General features: G+C 42.7%; 1 protein-coding gene across 1 annotated transcript; it reads left to right on the forward strand.

Annotated features, from left to right (window-relative positions):
* Window positions 1-135: 135 nt before the first annotated feature.
* On the forward strand, window positions 136-18,414 carry LOC124869422 (ankyrin repeat domain-containing protein 13C-like). The gene is made up of 13 exons (XM_047367257.1): window positions 136-951; window positions 1,465-1,506; window positions 3,330-3,434; window positions 5,347-5,432; window positions 5,641-5,686; window positions 5,884-5,950; window positions 6,111-6,255; window positions 6,335-6,466; window positions 12,484-12,645; window positions 12,755-12,834; window positions 12,966-13,064; window positions 16,834-16,934; window positions 17,042-18,414. Exons 1-13 carry the CDS (start codon window positions 588-590, stop codon window positions 17,170-17,172), a joined length of 1,560 nt encoding a protein of 519 aa, XP_047223213.1. The 5' UTR covers window positions 136-587; the 3' UTR covers window positions 17,173-18,414.
* Window positions 18,415-20,641: the final 2,227 nt, after the last annotated feature.

Below are 20,641 nucleotides of genomic sequence, written 5' to 3' on the forward strand. Positions count from 1 at the left end.
TGATTATTAATAATTTCTGATCCATAATTCAACCAAGCAGGTGGCGGTAGTGCATCGAGCAGTTGTTTGCCAACCGCCATTAGAAAAACAGAAGAAGAATAAGAAGAAGAAGAGTTCTATGATCTCGCGAGGTCTGCTGTCAGTGTCGCTAGCGAGAACGTTAGCTCGGTTGGTTTATTGTACCAATCTGTCCGCCCGACTTTTGCGGCAAAGACTGAACCGATTTTCTTTTAAAACGTTTAAAAGGTTAAAGAAGACACAATGATGTAGTCGTCCGCAGGTTGTTTTAATTTCTCTCTTTCTGTTCATTTAGTCCGTGTGTGTTCTGTTATGTTTAAGGTTAATTTCTTTATTCATCGCCGCACCCATCGTATTCATCTTTTATTTACGGCTAGCAAGCTAACGTCTGATGGAAGCTAATGTTGGCTTTTAGTCTGTCAGCTGGTGTTGCGATATTTGAATGATAAAAAACTAAAAGAATAAGCGTTCGAGGTTGTTCTTTTTATTATATATAGGGTTGGTTTTTTTTTGTAATGTTCCCAATTTTGTAGTAGCAATAGTAATCCAGCTGACGTGCGGTAGTCATCATGACAGGTGAAAAGATACGCACCATGCGGAAGGATCACAATAAAGCGAACAAAAATGAAGCGATAGCGGATGCCTACGACGAGACCTCCAACGGGACAGCCCCCAACGGTAATAGTAACCGCTTTAAGTCTAACAAGGCTTTTCAGAAATCTGTCAAATCCTCGGCACTGCAACAGCAGCAGCAGCTCAATGCCAACAACATAAACGGCAACGCATCCGTTGTGAACGATGACAACAAAAACCCAATAATCCTGACCAGTGAGGAGCTAGAGTTTCCTGTTCACGAGTGTGTGTTCAAAGGGGATGTCCGTCGACTCTCATCTCTCATCAGGACCAATAGCATCTCTCAGAAAGACGTGCATGGTAAGCTTCCTACACTTACCTTATGTCTTTAAATAACTGTTGTCCCAGAGGGTATTGTTGCATTTCATTGTATTAGAATATAATCAATAATTATTCATATCAGTAATTCAAGTGAAACTTGTGTTAGATAGATTAATTGTGGAAAGAGTTTATTACTGTTGATTTGATTGTGACTTACAGCTAATGAAAACCCCAAAATCAGTTTGTTAGAAATATGAAATACAACCAATAAAATGGATATTTAATATGATATATTAGACAGTTTTCTAGCAGACAGTCATTGACACCTCCACAAGGTGTTTAGGTCACCCAACCACACTTTGTGCTTCCACTTAACTTTCCATGAAAATGCTTGGATACAGCACTATGAGCAGCCAGCCTCTATATTATTCTGTGTGTCATTAATCTATGTTATCGATTTCTGATTACGATTACTGAAATATAATAAATTTGCTATGACTAATATGTCTGTGTCTGTGGGTTGGACATGGATTAATTTGTTTGTCTTTTTAGGAAACACACCTCTTCACCTTGCTGTGATGTTGGGCCACAAAGGTAAAGCAGAAAAACTCTGCAACAAAGCCGTATGATTAGGTTGGGTGTTTTTTGTTTGTTTGTTTGTTTTCAGTTTTTCAAAATACCATCTGTCAGTATATACCAGTAAATTAAGTGTGATCGGTTTGTATTATTAAGTATCATTTTGAGAGTTCTCCACTCTGTTTTTGGACCATCACCATATTTAACTCTTAATTGATTAGACGTGGGCCAGTATGAGATTCTTATGGTGTGATTGCCTTGATTTAAAATGATTTTGTGGTATGGCGGTGTTTACACAAAAATATAAAACCAAAATGCATAACATGATCTAAACCAGAGCTTAATAATATAACGTCTCAAAATCATCATTATGTCAATTTGTGCAATGTCACAATTGGAAAGGACTTCTTCAATGCAAAGTTTGATCAGCGATTATAGTTCAAGTTTGATGTGTTCACAGTCTGCACACTAACTAACACTAATAAATTCAGTCCCTTATATGGAGAGTGAGCATGCCAAAAAAGAGGAGCGGAAATTTGGGTTATTTGCGACTAAATCACTGCAGTATTCAACAATAATATCACAATTTTCATGTAATGTCAATAAGGCTTAATCTCTATGCTTCTATTTTAGACAGAAAATCAACAATAATTCCTTCTGCTGCTTAAATTTTCTGCTATATTGACTTTTAGAGTCATGATAATATTATCTATAACATTTCTTTTGGTTTTCTATACATAGACTTAAGCAAACATAAAAAATAAATATCCACTAAATTCAGTTGCAGTTTTTACACAACGATGCTCACTGTGCAAAGTATCATCTCTTCTGAAAGTCTTAACAGGGGGAAAATGTCCCCATCGTTTTGGTTAAATCCGTTTACTGATCACCTTTAGGAACGTCCTCCTTTTATGAACAACAGGTGTGCATGCTTACACAGAGTGGGTCTGTTTCACATCATTCAAGTGCTAGACGATTAGCATAGAACATTTGGTGTTTTCTTATAAATCATGGATTTTTCTTCTGTCATAGTTATCTTTTGTTAGACAAAGTCTGCATGAGAATCTCAACACTGGGTGTGTTCCTTCACAGTCAGGCGGGGAGTGACCTGGGCAGAAGTGGTGAGAAAGCAGACTGGGAGGGGTTTCCTGTTAAATAGAGGACAAAGCATTTTTACTGGTGGGAGGAGGCTAGAAACGACTCATCAGAGTGACCCAAGTTTATCATGTCATTAACTGGTGTCAAGAAAAACGAACAGTAAGCAATATAAACTACCAGAGGTCATGTCCTGGCTAATACGCAGTCATTGTGTTCGGCTGATTTTCTGACTTTATTCACTACTAATTATTTTTATGTCGTCCAAACTTATGTTTATATTGGTCACATGGTCAAAACTGGCCATCTGCTGCTCTCTTCAGTTGATCGGAAATGGTGTCTAAACCACTTCTACCCACTGCACCAGTTACCCTGCCGGGTGAGAATTGGTGCACATCCATTTGTTCTGGTTTGTGATGGAGAGTTTTTCCAAAATTACAATCTGGAGATGATCCTTGCCAGGTTCAGAAACGGCCAATGAAGCTTGGCCAATGAAATCGGCCAATCAGTGTCCTGTTCCCACAGCAACTGAGCAGGATGTAGGTGGGACTGCAGTCTGTAATGGGGGGTTTCTATATACTAACTGGGTTAGCTTTTGGTACCTTCTAATCTAATTGTTTTAATTGTGTCTATGACATGTCTCGCCATTGAAGAACGAACCATTGAGCATGCCAGGTTAACCATGCCAGGAACATGTTGTAGAGACAGAGTGGCTTACATTTGTCTCTGTGTGTTTTGCCTTTCAGAGTGTGCTCTTCTCCTCCTGGCTCACAATGCCCCTGTTAAGATAAAGAATGCACAGGGATGGAGTCCCCTTGCAGAAGCTATCAGCTATGGTGATAGACAGATGAGTAAGTTACAGCTCTAAGGAGCTTATAATGTGACTTTATGCTCATTCTGATTGTTGGTTGCTCTCACTTGTTATTTAATCAGTCTAATAACTGGACTTGTGTACTGTGTTGATGCTTTGGCAGCAGCTTCGCAATGTGTCACCTTTTAAGTCTGAACTGTGTTAAAGAAGAATCATATTTGGTTACATTCCAGCTTCATTTGCTGCTGAAAATCATTTTTTATCTTGTTTTATATTCAGATTTCCACATTTCCTGAGATCTCATTCAGAAAAGTCGCTTCAATGCAAGATTCCTCATTTTTCCATCTTCTGGTTGAGCTACTGCGGTTGATTTTGTTGGGACATTTTCAAGAATTAATAGCAAATATTGAATCCTAGCACTGCTATGATGTCGGCTCCAAAGGCTAAGGGGTTTGGAGTTTCTCAGAGCGCTCGTCATCCAGATTGGATGGGAAGCAGTTCGTGTTCTGACTTGTAATGTGGGGCAGCCCTGAGTATCTGAACTAATCACTAACCCACCCAGTGATTCTGCTGTTTTTAGGTTTAATGTCTGGTGAGACTTGTTTCTGCTAAGTTATGTTTTTTGTTCCAGATAAAAGAAACAAAAGGGTAACTGACCCAAATCCTTAGTCATCACTACTTGCAACAGTCTTCTGTTAATGCATTTAGTTCTTTCTTTTGGCTACATAGTTGATGTAACAGATTTATTGCCAACCTCTGCATTCACAGCTTGTGTTGGAGACTGTAAGGCCATTTATTTCCATAATTGACCCTAAACTTTGTTAGTATGCATCTCAGCTACCCTTGCCTGTCGTGGCAAGCTGGCCGTGGACCGGGTCTGGGACCCGAAGTTTGCTTTGAAAAGGTCACATCTCTCATGAGGGGGCAGCAGTGAGAGTTGGAGAGAGGGCTGTCGCCTGCAAGGACGTGGAAAGTCATACAATAATGGCACATCATTAGGTTTTTCTTTAAAAAAGGGCACACTAGCTATTTAGTTGGAGCAAGAAATGTAGCAATGCTTGCATTAGATGAATTGTGTGTTACTGGTTTATAAACACACTGCGGTCCTGTCATAAGTCACCTCAGTTTCAGCGGGTAACTCTCTAGTTGTCTGAATGGGCTGCGACAAACTGCATGCGCCTCGTCAGCACTGCCCCTCTTAATCACGCTCGCTCCCGGTCCGGTGTTCCCCACCCTGCATGAGTCAACCAGGATACACTGAGATGTGCTGACTCGCTCTGTGCAGTCCGTTATCATTAAAGGGTCACTGGTTAGTTTCTGAGAGAGGCACATTTCATGAGCCAGTGAGTTATAGCTGCTGATTCAGTCAGTGCTGTTGGTACCGGTGCAAACCAGTTTGTGTTGTTGTGTCTGTTCCAGAAGACAGTTAGGCCCGGTCAATGCAAAGTCTTCCAGAAATGTAGGAAAGGGAGAAAAAAAGCGTATTCTTTTTTTTAGATTGTTTGGAAAGAAGGCTAAAAAAAGACCCTAATGTACATATAATGTGCGCATTAATGGAGTTTATTTAAAGCTAAACTAATCTTCTACCACTGCCATTTTTTGCTGTTTGTAAAAAACAGAATATTTGAAGCTTTGTGAAGGACGCATTGATTTTTAAAATGTATAGAGGCCCCTAAAGTCTTTTAAGTTCAGTTACGTTACGTTTGTCCTCTGTGACCAAAGCCATGTGTGTGTGCAGAACTTTGATCTGTTCTTGGACATTCAGACCAGAAGGCATGTTGCTGATCTACCTAAACATTCGCTGAGATTGCTGAAATCATCCCTGCTTGTCTAACGTGGGAAGCCTGCTGCGTTTGTTTCGATTTTGAAGAGGAACGTGCATTAGATGCAACCTACCTATGTCTCTGAGCTTATTTGTTTTTGTGCTCCTGTTCTTCCCTTTTCTCCCCCAGTTACAGCAATATTAAGGAAGTTGAAGCAGCAGTCCAGAGAGAATGTGGAAGAAAAGAGGCCAAAATTACTGAAAGCTCTCAGGGAGGTGAGGATTACAGCTGGTCTCAGACACACAGATATGTGTCGATTAAAACGCCTGAACACCACAGCTGAACTGAGTTTATTGTGTTTAAAGATATATTTTGTATAAACAAAATAAATAAATAAAGCCAGTTCTGGAAATAACTGCAAATCTGTCTTCTCATTTTATTAGATGAATCTTTAAGACTGTCTGTATATATCTTTTTTTGCAGCTTGGTGACTTTTATCTCGAGGTTCACTGGGACTTTCAGAGCTGGGGTGAGATGATTTGTTGTAGAAATAAAAAATAATCAATGTTCTTAAACAGTGATTCAAAAAGGCAGCAAGCATGGCGCTATTGGTACAGGCAAATGTATATGCTTTTTTTCCCCCAGCCGTTATTGGTTACCATTAGAAAGTAATTGATTCTCTATAACAGATTAGTGTTTTTTTACACCAGGTTTTGTCTGTTTTAGTACCTTTGCTGTCCAGAATGCTGCCGTCTGATGCTTGTAAAATCTACAAGCAGGGTATTAATATCAGGTAAGGCATCCAAAAAAGTTCCTGTACCAGGAAGAAAGTAGAATGAGTGTTAAATGCAGCAAATAGTTGATATTTAGGGCAAGAACTTCTTTTAGAGCCAGAAAGTAGGCCGAAACAATCTTCACGCCCTCCTAATTCTCTGTCCTCTATCCTGATTTAGACTTGACACCACCCTCATAGACTTCAATGACATGAAGTGTCAGCGCGGAGATCTGAGCTTCATTTTTAACGGTGACGCCCCACCCTCCCAGTCCTTTGTGGTTTTGGACAATGAAGCAAAAGTGTACCAAAGAATACACCACGAGGTGAGTGGCTGCTACTGTGACCAGAAGTCCATTTCAGTGGGTGATTTAATATGACAAGAAACACTCGCTATCCTCCTAGGAGTCAGAGATGGAGACCGAGGAGGAAGTGGACATTCTGATGAGCAGCGACGTCTACTCTGCCACTCTGTCAACAAAGTCCATCACTTTCTCTCGTAGTCAGATAGGCTGGCTCTTCAGAGAGGATAAAACGGTAAGGCTTGTCACAGCTTCATGATTGGAAAACAGGGATATAACGGTAGAGTCACTGGGGGGGGTATTTTAACCCATTTTCAGAGGAACCTTTACCACAGCAAACATGACAATTAAAAATATTTTATTTTATGATGGATAAATAAATAGCAAAAAAAAAACATTAAAAAACAAAGAAAACCTGGAAAAAAATGTTTACCATTACATTGGGTTCTTTAAGCCCAGAGATTCAGGCCACATTGCAGCTTTATTTAGAAGTACTGATGAATAATATGCAACACTGACAAAAATGACTAATCTATTAAAGGAAAAAAATGTCAAAATATTTTATTGGAGTGTTTAGAATAAAGTAACAGGTAATAATATCATGCCTGAAGCCTCTGTCACATTCTGCTTAATATTTTATATTTGTTAACATTTCTTTAAGTACCCACAAAGCATTCACTTCCGCATGTCCCGTCTCCAACAGTGTTGGATATACAGCAGCACATTTCAGTGATTTAATACAATAAGAGAAACTGATTCGTCTTACAGACTGATTACACACGGAGTGATTTATGTCGTGTTTTACTGTTCATTTTGTTTCTTTGTGGCTTATATCTGTTGAAATCCCAAAATTTAGTTTCTCAGGAAAATTTAAGTGTTACAAAAGAAAAACAATAAAAGGCATTTTATTAAAGAAGTGTCAGCCTAATGAAAATTATGTTCATGTACTGTAAAGTGTTTGCGCTGAATACTTGGGCAGGGCTTCTTTTGCATGACTTACTGCATCAGTGTGACGTGGCATGGAAGCGATCAGCCTGTGGCTCTCCTGCGGTGTTAAGGAATCCCGGGGTGCTTTAATGGTGGCCCTCAGCTCCTCTGCATTGTTGGTTCTGGTGTCGCTCGTCTTCCGCTTCACATCACCCCGTAGATTCTCAGACCAGTGTGCTAGCCAGTCAAGCCCAGTAAAACTAAAAAAGAGTGGAAGTCCTGCTGGAAAATGAAATCAGCACCTCCATAAACTTTGTATGAAGAAGGAAGCATGAAGTCTTTTAAAATGTCCTGGTAGACAGCTGCTCTGAGTTTTGGACTTAAATTAAGTGGTTCAATGCCAGCAGGTAACATGGCCTACTAAAACATCACACTGCACCTCAAACAATTTGGATTTGGTGCCTACCAACTGTTCCTCCAGACTCGGGGATCATGATTGCCAATAAAATGTAACATTTATTTTGTCTGAAAAAAAGACTTTGGACCACAGAGCAACAGACCTGTCCTTTTTCTTCTTAGGGCAGGAAAAACGCTTCTGATGTTGTCTCTGGTTCAGGAGTTGTTTGACTTGAGGAATCTTGGCAGTCGCAGCACATGTCCTGGATGTGTACGTGTGCAGTAGCTCTTGAAGGACTCCGGCTATAGTCCACGCCTTGTGAATCTCCCAAAAACCCTTGAATGGGCTTTGCCTTACAATCCTCTCAAGGCATCAGTTATCCCTGTTGCCTATGCACTTTTTCCTTCCACACAACCTTCCTGTGATATGGTTGGATACAGCATTCTGCCGTTCACTACAGTGAAGATGGCTTCTTGAGCAGTGACCTTTTGTGTCTGCTGGACATCTGTCAAGTCAGATGTCTCCCCCATGCTTGTGTGGGACAAAAAATAATATGCCTTCATTAAAAATCCTGTTTTTGTACTCGTACTCGTCGTCTTCCGCTTTATCCAGGATCACGGGGGCAGCAGACTCAGCAGAGACGCCCAGACGTCCCCCTCTCCAGACACCTCCTCCAGTTCCTCCAGGGGGAGCCCAAGGCGTTCCCAGGCCATCCGAGAGACATAGTCCCTCCAGCGTGTCCTGGGCCGTCCCCTGGGCCTCCTCCCGGTGGGACGTGCCTGGAACACCTCCCGTGGAAGGCGTCCAGGAGGCATCCGGTATAGATGCCCGAGCCACCTCAACAGGCTCCTCTCAATGTGGAGGAGCAGCGGCTCTACTCCAAGCCCCTCCCGGATGGCTGAGCTCCTCACCCTATCTCTAAGGGAGTGCCCGGCCACCCTACGGAGGAAGCTCATTTCAGCCGCTTGTATCCGGGATCTCATTCTTTCGGTCATGACCCAAAGTTCATGGCCATAGGTGAGGGTAGGATTGTAGACCGACCGGTAAATCGAGAGCTTCGCTTTTTGGCTCAGCTCTCTCTTCACCACAACGGACCGGCACAGCGCCCCCATTACTGTGGCAGCCGCATCGATCCGTCTGTCGATCTCCCACTCCATTCTTCCCTCACTCGTGAACAAGACCCCGAGATACTTAAACTCCTCCACTCGAGGCAGGAACTCCCCTCCAACCTGAAGAGGACAAGCCACCCTTTTCCGGTTGAGAACCATGGCCTCGGACTTGGAGGAACTGATTTTCATCCCAGCCGCTTCACACTCGGCTGTGAACCGCCCCAGTGCATGCTGTAGGTCTTGGCTAGAGGGGGCCAGCAGGACCACGTCATCCGCAAAAAGAAGAGACGAAATCCACTAGTCCCCAAACCAGACCCCCTCCGGCCCTTGGCTGCGCCTAGAAATCCTGTCCATAAAAGTTATGAACAGGACCGGTGACAAAGGGCAGCCCTGCCGGAGTCCAACATGCACCGGGAACAGGTCCGACTTAGTGCCGGCAATGCGAACCAAACTCCTGCTCCGCTTGTACAGAGACCGGATGGCCCCTAATAAAGGGCCCCCGATTCCATACTCCTGGAACACCCCCCACAGGGCATCACGAGGGACACAGTCGAATGCTTTCTCCAGGTCCACAAAACACATGTGGACCGGTTGGGCAAACTCCCATGAACCCTCGAGCACCCTGTAGAGGGTATAGAGCTGATCCAGTGTTCCACGGCCAGGACGAAAACCACACTGCTCCTCCTGAAGCCGCGGTTCGACTATCGGCCGGACTCTCCTCTCCAATACCCTGGCATAGGCCTTATCAGGGAGGCTGAGGAGTGTGATCCCCTGTAGTTGGAACACACCCTCCGATCACCCTTTTTATGTAGGGGGACCACCACCCCAGTCTGCCAATCCAAAGGCACTGTCCCCGTCCGCCACGGAATGTTGAAGAGGCGTGTCAACCATGACAGCCCCACAACATCCAAAGACTTGAGGTACTCAGGGCGGATCTCATCCAACCCCGACGGCCTGCCACCGCTGAGCTTTTTAACCACCTCGGTGACTTCAGCCTGGGTGATGAAAGAGTCCAACCCCGAGTCCCCAGCCTCTGTTTCCACCAGGGAATGCGTGATGGCAGAATTGAGGAGATCCTCGAAGTATTCCTTCCACCGCCCAATAATGTCTGCAGTCGAGGTCAGCAGCCTCCCACCCCCACTGTAAACAGTGTTGGCGAAGCACTGCTTCCCCCTCCTGAGGCGCTGGACGGTTTGCCAGAATCGCTTCTGGGCCAACCGGTAGTCCTTCTCCATGGCCTCACCCAACTCCTCCCAGGTCCTAGTTTTTGCCTCTGCTACCGCCCGGGCCGCGGCACGCTTGGCCCCACGGTACCCGTCAGCTGCCTCAGGAGTCCCACAAGCCAACCACAGCCGATAGGACTCCTTCTTCAGCTTGACAGCATCCTTTACTGCCGGTGTCCACCACCGGGTTCGGGGATTGCCGCCGCGACAGGCACCTCAGACCTTACGGCCGCAGCTATGGGCTGCAGCATCGACAATGGATGCGGAGAACATGGTCCACTCGGACTCTATGTCTCCAACATCCCTCGGAATCTGGTCAAAGCTCTCCCGGAGGTGGGAGTTGAACACATTCCTGGCCAAGGGGTCCGCCAGACGTTCCCAGCAGACCCTCACTATGCGCTTGGGCCTGCCAAGTCTGTCCGGCTTTCTCCTCCCCCAGCGGATTCAACTCACCACCAGGTGGTAATCAGTGGACAGCTCAATTCAATTCAATTCAAAGATACTTTATTGGTCCCCGAGGGGAAATTAGAATTCTAGTACAACCCATTCAAACATACATCATGACACAAGACAATGGGGGGATGGGTCATCGAGGCTTTGCTGCCCACTCAGCCCCTCTCTTTACCCGAGTGTCCAAAACGTGCGGCTGAAGGTCTGATGATACGACAACAAAGTCGATCATCGACCTCCTGCCTAGGGTGTCCTGGTGCCAAGTCCACTGATGGACACCCTTATGTTTGAACATGGTGTTCGTTATGGACAAACCGTGACTAGCACAGAAGTCCAATAACAAAACACTGCTCGGATTCAGATCGGGGAGGCCATTCCTCCCGATCACGCCTCTCCAGGTGTCACTGTCGTTTCCCACGTGGGCGTTGAAGTCCCCCAGCAGAATAATGGAGTCCCCAGGAGGGGCACTATCCAGCACCCCGACAAGGACGCCAAGAAGGCCGGGTACTCCGCACTACCACTCGGCCCGTAGGCTGAAATGATAGTCAGAGACCTCTCCCCAAACCAAAGGCGCAGGGATGCGACCCTCTCATCCACTGGGGTAAACCCCAACACGAGACGGCTGAGCTGGGGGGCGACAAGCAAACCCACCCCAGCCCGCCGCCTCTCCCCGCGGGCCACTCCAGAGTAGAAGAGAGTCCAGCCCCTCTCGAGGAGATGGGTTCCAGAGCCCACACTGTGCGTGGAGGCGAGCCCGACTATTTCTAGTCGATATCTCTCGACTTCCCGCACAAGCTCAGGCTCCTTCCCCCCAGCGAGGTGACATTCCACGTCCCTAGAGCCAGCCTAAGCATCTGGGGATCGGGCCGCCGAGGTCTCCACCTTCGTCCGCCGCCCAATCCTCTTTGCACCGGTCCCTCACGGTTCCCCCTGCAGGTGGTGGGCCCAATGGGGGATGGTCTCGCGTCTCTTGTTCGGGCTTGGCCCGGCCGGTTCCTGCGAGGAGCAACCCAGCCACCAGGCGCTCTCCGACGAGTCCCGACCCCAGGCCTGGCTCCAGGGTGGGACCCCGGCTCCGCCGTACCGGGCGACGTCGCATGCCTCGATTTTGTAGTCGTCATGAGGGGTTCTTGAACTGCTCTTTGTCTGACCCGTCACCTAGAGCCTGTTTGCCATGGGAGACCCTACCAGGGGCATTTAAGCCCCAGACAACATAGCCTCTAGGATCATTCGAGCACTCAAACCCCTCCACCACGTTAAGGTGGAGGTTCAAGGAGGGAAATCTTATTTTTGGAAAAGAAAAAAAAAAAAATCCTGTTTTTGGTCTTATTTAATAATTTCATTTTCGAATAAATTTTAATTTGGGTTTTCATTAGCTCTGAGCCACAATCAGCTAAAATAACAGTAATTAACACTTAAAAATATATCACTGTGTGTAAAGAAACTACGAGTTTCACTTTTTGAATATTACTGAAATAAAACAGCTATTCTATGATTATCTAATTTGTTGAGATTCATCTGTATTTTAAAGCCGGCATGGTTATAACTAATCCTGTCAAAGCAGTAAAATCTATATTATTATATATATTGTAATAATATATTATTTAGTTAAAAAAAACATAACATTGGGCGCGGCGGCGCTGATGGTGTAGGGGTTAAATGCGCGACTATATGCGGAGGCTACAGTCCTCGAAGCGGCCGTCCCGGGTTCGAGTCCCGGACCCAGCGACTCTCTCTCTACCCCTCTTTCCTGCTTTCCTGTCTACCTACTGTCAAAAAATAAAGGCCACCAGTGCTGGAAAAAAAAACAGCGAAGATTTATTTGATGCATTTTGTTGGTCGAGATCCATGTCAGTCAATGTTTAGTTTTCAAAACGACCGCCCTTTGTGGTTCTAGGTTCTATGTTATATATTTTATGTTGCACATATACTAAAATTGGAGAAATTTTCAAAAGATCCATTAAAGAAAATGTCCCAATTTGTAAACCACTGAGGGCTCAGTTTAACAGTTGCAGAGCTAAAAATGCTATTATATTGTCCCTTGGAGGTTCGTGATCCAGTTCAAGTTTTGAGTCCTAGCCGTTTGGAAGGTCAACAGCATGACAGCTTATGATGACATTTAGATGTGTGCTTGTTTCCTGTTTAGGAGAGGGTTGGAAACTTCCTGGCTGACTTCTACGCTGTCAACGGCCTGGTGCTGGAGTCGAGGAAACGGCGGGAGCATTTAAGCGAAGAAGACATCATGAGAAATAAAGCCATCATGGAGAGCCTGAGTAAAGGAGGCAGCATCAGCGAGCAAAATTTTGAGGTTAAAAAAAAAGTTAATTTCAGTGTTCTGTCTTCATTTACCAGCAGTTAATAGTTGTATCACTTTAGAGCAGTGATTATCCCCCTGACTGATGTTGTGCTCTTTACAGCCTGCGAGGAGGCAGTCTCTTACCGCTCCAGCCCCCAACACTATTTCTTGGGAAGAGTACATAACGGCAGAGCACGGAAAGTACGTTTCTATGGTTTCATCAGCCTTTGCTGTACATTTGCCCGATTATTCAGGGCAGCTACAAGCCAATCTGCGTAAGTGCTGAGTGTGTAATGCATCTTTATCTGCTTCGTGTCTCCTCTCACCTTCAGGCCCCCTCACCTCGGTCGAGAGCTCATGTGCAAGGAAAGCAAGAAGAACTTCAAAGCTACTGTAGCCATGAGCCAGGATTTTCCTCTAGGCATCGAGTCGTAAGTACATCCCATCCTCCTCAGATCTCTCCACAGAGCTTTCAGCGCTGCTTGATCCAGGGAGTACTCTTGGGGTTTTAGAAAAGCGTTGAGTAGAGATAAAATAATTCAGATAATAAGGTCTGGAACATGAAAGGTTTCACTTCTTACACAGCATAACCGCTGATAAGAAAATCCACAAAAGCAGCAGGAAAAATAAACCTCCCCCGCGAACTGAGAACAAATATTAATGGACTTTAGTTTTCTAAGAAATACCTATTCTGATTCTGCCAATTTTCCTTTCAAAGAGCAGCCAAATTGTTAACCAACATGGATAACTTCATTTTTTGTCCGTAGTTGCTTATAATTTCCAACTTTAGAAGTCAGTTTCCCAATTAACTGTTATTTTACATGTAGTAAAAATAACGTTAAAAAAAAACGGCTAGAACTTGTGCCACATTTTTCCAAATCCTAAAATGCTTGTTAGAACATAGAAACAGATTTAGGACTTTATTACTTTCAGTATGTGTTGAATTTCCAGCAGTTTGTCTTTCAGATGAACTGTAGTTTATACATTACATTAATACTATGCATTTGTCTGTACTTTATTTGGTGTAATACACTAAAAGCTCAGATTTATTGCTTTTGTGAACTAAGAATTTGTTTTATTTTCTGCTGAAATGGGGTTTTATGTCGACTCATAATCTCCAAATCGGTCACGGAGAACAAGTAAGAGAGATTTGAGAAAAGCACAGTTTAAAAGATACATGCATGTTAAATGGAGTAAATGATGATGCGAGATTAATGCAGGCTGTGTTATGTAAGGAAATTGCTTTATCTCCTCTGCTGAGTGAACCTTAATGGGGACAACATTAAAATCCCATTCTTTATCACAGTTAATGGATTTTTAATGTCATTTTTCCTCTTCACATTTTCTGCTTTATATTGTTGAAAATATATGTGCTACTTTTATAATGTTCAGTTTAATGGAGAAAAAATCATCAGTGCTGCAGTTGGAAAAAAATTATTTAGCAGAAGATATCATTGGAGGTCTCAGTCCTCAGGGTTCTTTTGACATTTTTTCCTCCAATTGAACAGTACCTTGCAAAGTGTTCCTATTCCTTAGAACTTTTTCACGTTTTGTCAAACTTTAAAGCATTTTAAGATTGCACAACACAAAGTACTAAAATAGTCAGATTGGGGCTTTAACATGATTTGAGATCAACGTTTCCCCAGGGACTGATTTTAGGCGATTCAAATTCCTCTTTTAAAATATACAGGGGTTGGACAATGAAACTGAAACACCTGGTTTTAGACCACAATAATTTATTAGTATGGTGTAGGGCCTCCTTTTGCAGCCAATACAGCATCAATTCATCTTGAGAATGACATATACAAGTCCTGCACAGTGGTCAGAGGGATTTTAAACCATTCTTCTTGCAGGATAGTGACCAGGTCACTACGTGATACTGGTGGAGGAAAACATTTCCTGACTCGCTCCTCCAAAACACCCCAAAGTGGCTCAATAATATTTAGATCTGGTGACTGTGCAAGCCATGGGAGATGTTCAACTTCACTTTCATGTTCATCAAACCAATCTTTCACCAGTCTTGCTGTGTGTATTGGTGCATTGTCATCCTGATACACGGCACCGCCTTCAGGACAATTTTTGAACCATTGGATGCACATGGTCCTCAAGAATGGTTCGGTAGTCCTTGGCAGTGACGCGCTCATCTAGCACAAGTATTGGACCAAGGGAATGCCCCCCAAGCGTCACTCTGGGCATGCAACAGTCTGGGTGGTACGCTTCTTTGGGGCTTCTCCACACCGTAACTCTCCCGGATGTGTGGAAAACAGTAAAGGTGGACTCATCAGAGAACAATACATGTTTCACATTGTCCACAGCCCAAGATTTGTGCTCCTTGCACCATTGAAACCGACGTTGGCATTGGCATGAGTGACCAAAGGTTTGGCTATAGCAGCCGTGTATATTGACCCTGTGGAGCTCCTGACGGACAGTTCTGGTGGAAACAGGAGAGTTGAGGTGCACATTTAATTCTGCCGTGATTTGGGCAGCCGTGGTTTTATGTTTTTTGGATACAATCCGGGTTAGCACCCGAACATCCCTTTCAGACAGCTTCCTCTTGCGTCCACAGTTAATCCTGTTGGATGTGGGTCGTCCTTCTTGGTGGTATGCTGACATTACCCTGGATACCGTGGATCTTGATACATCACAAAGACTTGCTGTCTTGGTCACAGATGCGCCAGCAAGACGTGCACCAACAATTTGTCCTCTTTTGAACTCTGGTATGTCACCCATAATGTTGTGTGCATTTCAATATTTTGAGCAAAACTGTGCTCTTACCCTGCTAATTGAACCTTCACACTCTGCTCTTACTGGTGCAATGTGCAATCAATGAAGACTGGCTACCAGGCTGGTCCAATTTAGCCATGAAACCTCCCATACTAAAATGACAGGTGTTTCAGTTTCATTGTCCAACCCCTGTAATATTAACAGCATCCAAAAATGTTTCCTGTCCTCCCTGCGGTGAGCAAATGTTAGGTATTTATAGTAGGGGCAGAGGCGTGATTTGAGACAGAAGTTGTTGGAAAACATGGTTTTACTAATATTTCAAAATTAAAAGAAAGTGGTTACTAATTGACTATTTATTTAAACTGGCTTTTGATTCTTCTATCAGCAAATGGCTTGGTTGGCATTATTAACTGTGAATATCCGTCGCTGTCTGTATTTCCTTGCGAATAAAGATCCTTACCTCTGGAGTTTTTGTCAGTATTTCAAAATCCAGGATAAAAGGATAAAAAGAACAACTTGGCTGTAATACGTTGTCTTTAAACATCTTTAATTTTAAACTACTGAAGTTTCAGAAACCCTGGTGTCCGATCAACATCGGGTTGCTTGGTGCATCATTTCTTGGAAATGGCCAGTTTTCTTTTGCTCCAGAGGCGGGCACTTAAATATCCCTCCTTTTTAAAAGCACCCTCTTCCATTACTAACGATGGTGACCGGTCTGTAAAATCCAGGTACGAATAAACGTAAAAATATATCCTACAAAGTTTTGCCTTCTCACATTTCCATCTCTGAAAGCAAACCACAGGAAAAATAAGCTTTGCTGCTCGTGTTTCATTCGCCCCTCCCACTGTAAAGGAGAGTGGATTCAACTCACACAGCAGAACTGATTGAGTGAAAACTGTAAACTGTCAAAAATGCTATATTTTTTTTTTTTTTTTTTTTCAAAAGTGTCACCGAAACATTTTACTTGCAGGTTAGATTCTGAAAAACATATCCATCCTTTTCTTTTTGTTTTGAGAAATTTTGAAACAGCTCAGAAGAAAAACCATCGGGGGGATTGCAGATTGTAGCTCTGAATGTTTGAGATCCCGTTAAAAAGAATCAAGCATCGTGCAGGCGGGACGATTAGAAGCAATGCTAACTGCAGCGTTCATGTAGCACCCAAATGTTGATCTAAAAACAATCCATTCAGTAATTTATGAAGACCTGTGAGCTGAGCAATTAAGGTGCATGCCACATTGCCATTGACAATGACCATCTTCATCCCAGTGCATTTTCTGTTATTTGTTTTGTCAAAAAACAAACATTTAAAATATTTAGTTTTTACATTTATAAATAAGTTGTAAACCTATATTTTATGCCTATTTCCTCTATACTATTTTCCAACCAGGATTTCATATTGCATCTAATATCCTTTATGTTCTTTTATGGTTTTGTGCATTAAAAAACAAGTGCCAACTCCTTTTGCTCTGCCCCCAGGTTACTAAACGTGTTGGAAGTCATAGCCCCCTTCAAGCACTTCAACAAACTCCGAGAGTTTGTTCAGATGAAGCTTCCACCGGGGTTTCCAGTCAAACTCGGTATGCGTCGACCTACCTCTGCACTGCCTGCGAGTGGGCGAGCTTCAGGAGGAAAGATCATAAAAAAACATGTTTTCTTATTGTTTTCATTTTTTTTTGCCTCGCAGACATCCCGGTCTTCCCCACGATCACAGCCACTGTCACCTTTCAAGAGTTCCGCTACGACGAGTTTGACGAGTCTATTTTCTTCATCCCTGCCGAGTACAAGGAAGATCCAAGCCGCTTCCCAGACCTCTGACCTGTCAACACATCTGGTTTGGGAGAGCGAGGGCAGAACTGGGGACTCTGGTCTGATTCTGAATTCATATTAACTTTTTTTTTTTTTTTTTTTAAAGGGGGGGGGGAGAAAATGGGAGGGGTGCTCTTATTAATCAGTTTTCATTCATTTTGCTAATGCATCCAATGCAACTCCATCCAAGAGGATTTGACAGAGCGCCATGCAACCTATAGATGAATATCTGCAGATGTTTTTGTGAAATGATTAATGGCTTTCATTGTACTTGCTGTTTATAAACAGAGCAGGTAAAGCTGCTCTGTACGCCATTTTTAGAGCTGTCAGATCATCGGTATTTCAGGACAGTCGACTGATACATGAATTCCTGAAGCTGCAGTCACACCTTCAGAAATGTATATGATCCTTCTCTTGTTTTTTGGTTCACAACGTAAAAAAACAAAAAAACAAGTATAGATATATCCTTAAACTGAGCTAACTGGTCATTTATACATATAGCATATTATATAAATATATAAAAACTCAAAGGAGTAACACTGTGTAGCAATACATTTCCAGTACATAAGAATGTTTTTACCTAGCTGGGACAAGGTTTGGTATAAAAACAAACCTCAAACAGTTTGATATCAAAGCCTTTTCCCTGTGCAGGACACAGCCTCTTGCGTTTTCAGGTCTGCTCATGTTACCTCTCAGCTGTTTGTGTTTTTGTCGTGATAGTGCAAACCCCTGTGCTCGGTACGAGTGAATACGTCTACTGTGTCGAGAACTGTTCTGTGTATGTTTGTGTGTGGGAGAACCCAGATTGGGGTATCAGGTAACAGTTTGTAGTCTTAATACTGCACTGATGTTTAAAGGCATGCTATGGCTCTGTTAGCCTCCTGGATCAAACGCATCCTGATGCTACATTTAAGAGTTTGTTACTATGTTGTGCTTGCAGACACATGGATATTTAGATTAAAGGTGGAGGGGGTGAAAAGTAACACTAACACTTTGGAGCAACTCTTAGCGATACACATGTGATCCCTTTGGTAGTAGTCTGCAAATGTTTTAGTTTTTTTTTTTTTTTCAAATATACATGTATATGAATTTAAGGAGTGGAAATTAAACTGTGAAGTTGATCAAACTGGACATCACTATTCAGACAGGAAATGATGTGATCCATTGAATTGTTGCCGGCTTCGGGTATTCTGTACTGCAACCATACCTACTTCACATCCCTTTAAATAAAGCACCAGCATCATGTTTCAACTACACTTGCAAGTATTTTTCAGTTAAAGACTTCTTGAGGGATGTGGTGTTACGCAGAGATCTGTAAAGGATTCAAGCTTTTTAGTCCATTTGAAGTTCTGACCAACACCATTTTGGAGAATGTTCAAGAAAGGTGAGTGAAAAACTCCATCCAGCATCTCCTCAGAAAAAAGTACCCAAAAAAATGTTTTCTTATTACATCGGCTGCAGCTCCAAGCAGAAACTAACGTTTTTATTCATTTTTATTATTTTTTCAAAAACATTGTAGTGAATCCTATGTTATGTAGAAGAAAAAAAAAAAGTATTTATAAAAGGCAGAGTGGAACGCCTGGGGTGTGTGTGTTTATTGGGTGGGGATTATTATATTTTCTTTCTACTAAATAATCCAACAAATTACAAAAGAGAGGCTCAGTAACAAACCCATACGTTAGCTCTGCTGCCAACTAGTGGTTGAATTCTATACAAAAAAGTTTCAGCCCAGATTGAAAAGGAAGTCTCAGGCAATGTTTAACATATGTGATGGCTAAAATAAAGTACAGTATATTAAGAAAAATGTAACTTAAACTGCTGTCAAAGGGGACCCGTTTGGGCGGAGGGTCCAATGTGTTAGAGGAACTTAAGAGTTAGAGTAGGTGGTTCTTTAGGCAAAATATTAACCTCTGGAAATCTTATGTCACTAGCATAAGCAGACAGAAATATTGACTTTTAAAAAGTGGCTAAAAGGATCGAATCAGGTTCCAGGGAGTTAAATAGAAGCTAGTTTTAGGAGAGCAGTAAAAACGGTCCAAGCAGCCTCTTTCACATATGTAAAACCATTATTTGAAATGTGACCCAATGATATTTGAAAATGAACAGGGGGTACTTTTAACCACTGTTTTTGAAATTAATTATTGTTAATAAGCCTACAAAATAGCAAAAACAATATTTTACTATTTGAACTAATTTTACCTCCATAAAACCTGTTAGAATGTCCATTCCAGTGAATATTATCACTTTAAATTCTTAACATGCAAAAAAACAAATTACTATGTTAAATATCACAGAACACAAACCGAAAAACACTGTAATGCCAAGTTTTATTTATTCTGATGTATTACTCTAATAAAAACTATTAACTATGAAGTGTACTTGCAATCAGACTAATCATCAAAAACACATTAAGTGTTTTAGATTGGTTTACTAGATTAGTTTAATTTTGGAACATTTAAATCACTTGAAACTTTCTTCTTTCTTAAGCACAATGTCTGCTGAAGGATTTATAATTGATGCAATCAACGGTCCACTGTAACCCCGTCAGGGCTCCTGCACATCTTTAAATTTTATTTAGTTTAATATATTAAATTAAGTTCACAAGCAGCTTTAATTAGGAAACCTTGAAAAAACAGAAACGAAGGAAGAAAACCCACAGGGAACAGAAGGCCACAGGAAAGACGATGAAGGAAGGAAGGAAGGACGGAAAGATCAAAACAAGGAAGTAGTAAGGGCAGGAGAAAGGAAAGGATGGACATTAGGCAACCACACAAGAAAGAAAGGAGATTACAAAAAGAAGCAAGGAAGAAAGAACTGACATAAGGAAGAAGGGAAAGAGGAAGACCTTTAGGAAGTATAGAAAGGGAGGAAGGAGGGACAGAAAGAAGTACCCAAGGGAAGAAGAAAAGACAAATAAGTATCAAGTGCACTAGAAAAGAAAGAAGTGGGGACAAAGGGGAGGAAAGAAAAACTTCATAAAGGACATGAAGAGGGACAGAAGGAAAAAAGGATAGGACAGACTAAGGAAGGAAGGACATGAGAAGGAAGAGAACGAAATATACAAGGATGGATGAAAGAAAGAAATTAAGTACAGGACAGGCAGATGGGAGAAAGGGATAAAAGGAGGGATGGAAGAAGGATACCTCACCTCTCTCATGGTCATTTATACTCCATGAGGTGAGATCTTGCATGGAGCCCCAGTCCGAGGGAGAGCGTCAATGTGAGTTTCTTCCATTTCCTAAACATTCTCCTAACAGTTGTTGCCTCCTCACCAAGCTGCTTGCCTATTGTCCTGCAGCCCTTCCCAGTCTTGTGAAGGTCTAGTCTTTTATCCCTGGTGTCCTTAGACAGCTCCTTGGCCTTGTCCATGGTGAAGAGGTTGGAGTCTGATTAAGTGTGTGACCAGGAGTGTTTTAGACAGGTAACAAGTTTAAACAGGAGCAATTAATACAGGGAACGAGTGAAGGATAGGAGGGCT

Source organism: Girardinichthys multiradiatus, chromosome 6 (assembly GCF_021462225.1).
Source record: "Girardinichthys multiradiatus isolate DD_20200921_A chromosome 6, DD_fGirMul_XY1, whole genome shotgun sequence".
NCBI lineage: Eukaryota > Metazoa > Chordata > Actinopteri > Cyprinodontiformes > Goodeidae > Girardinichthys > Girardinichthys multiradiatus.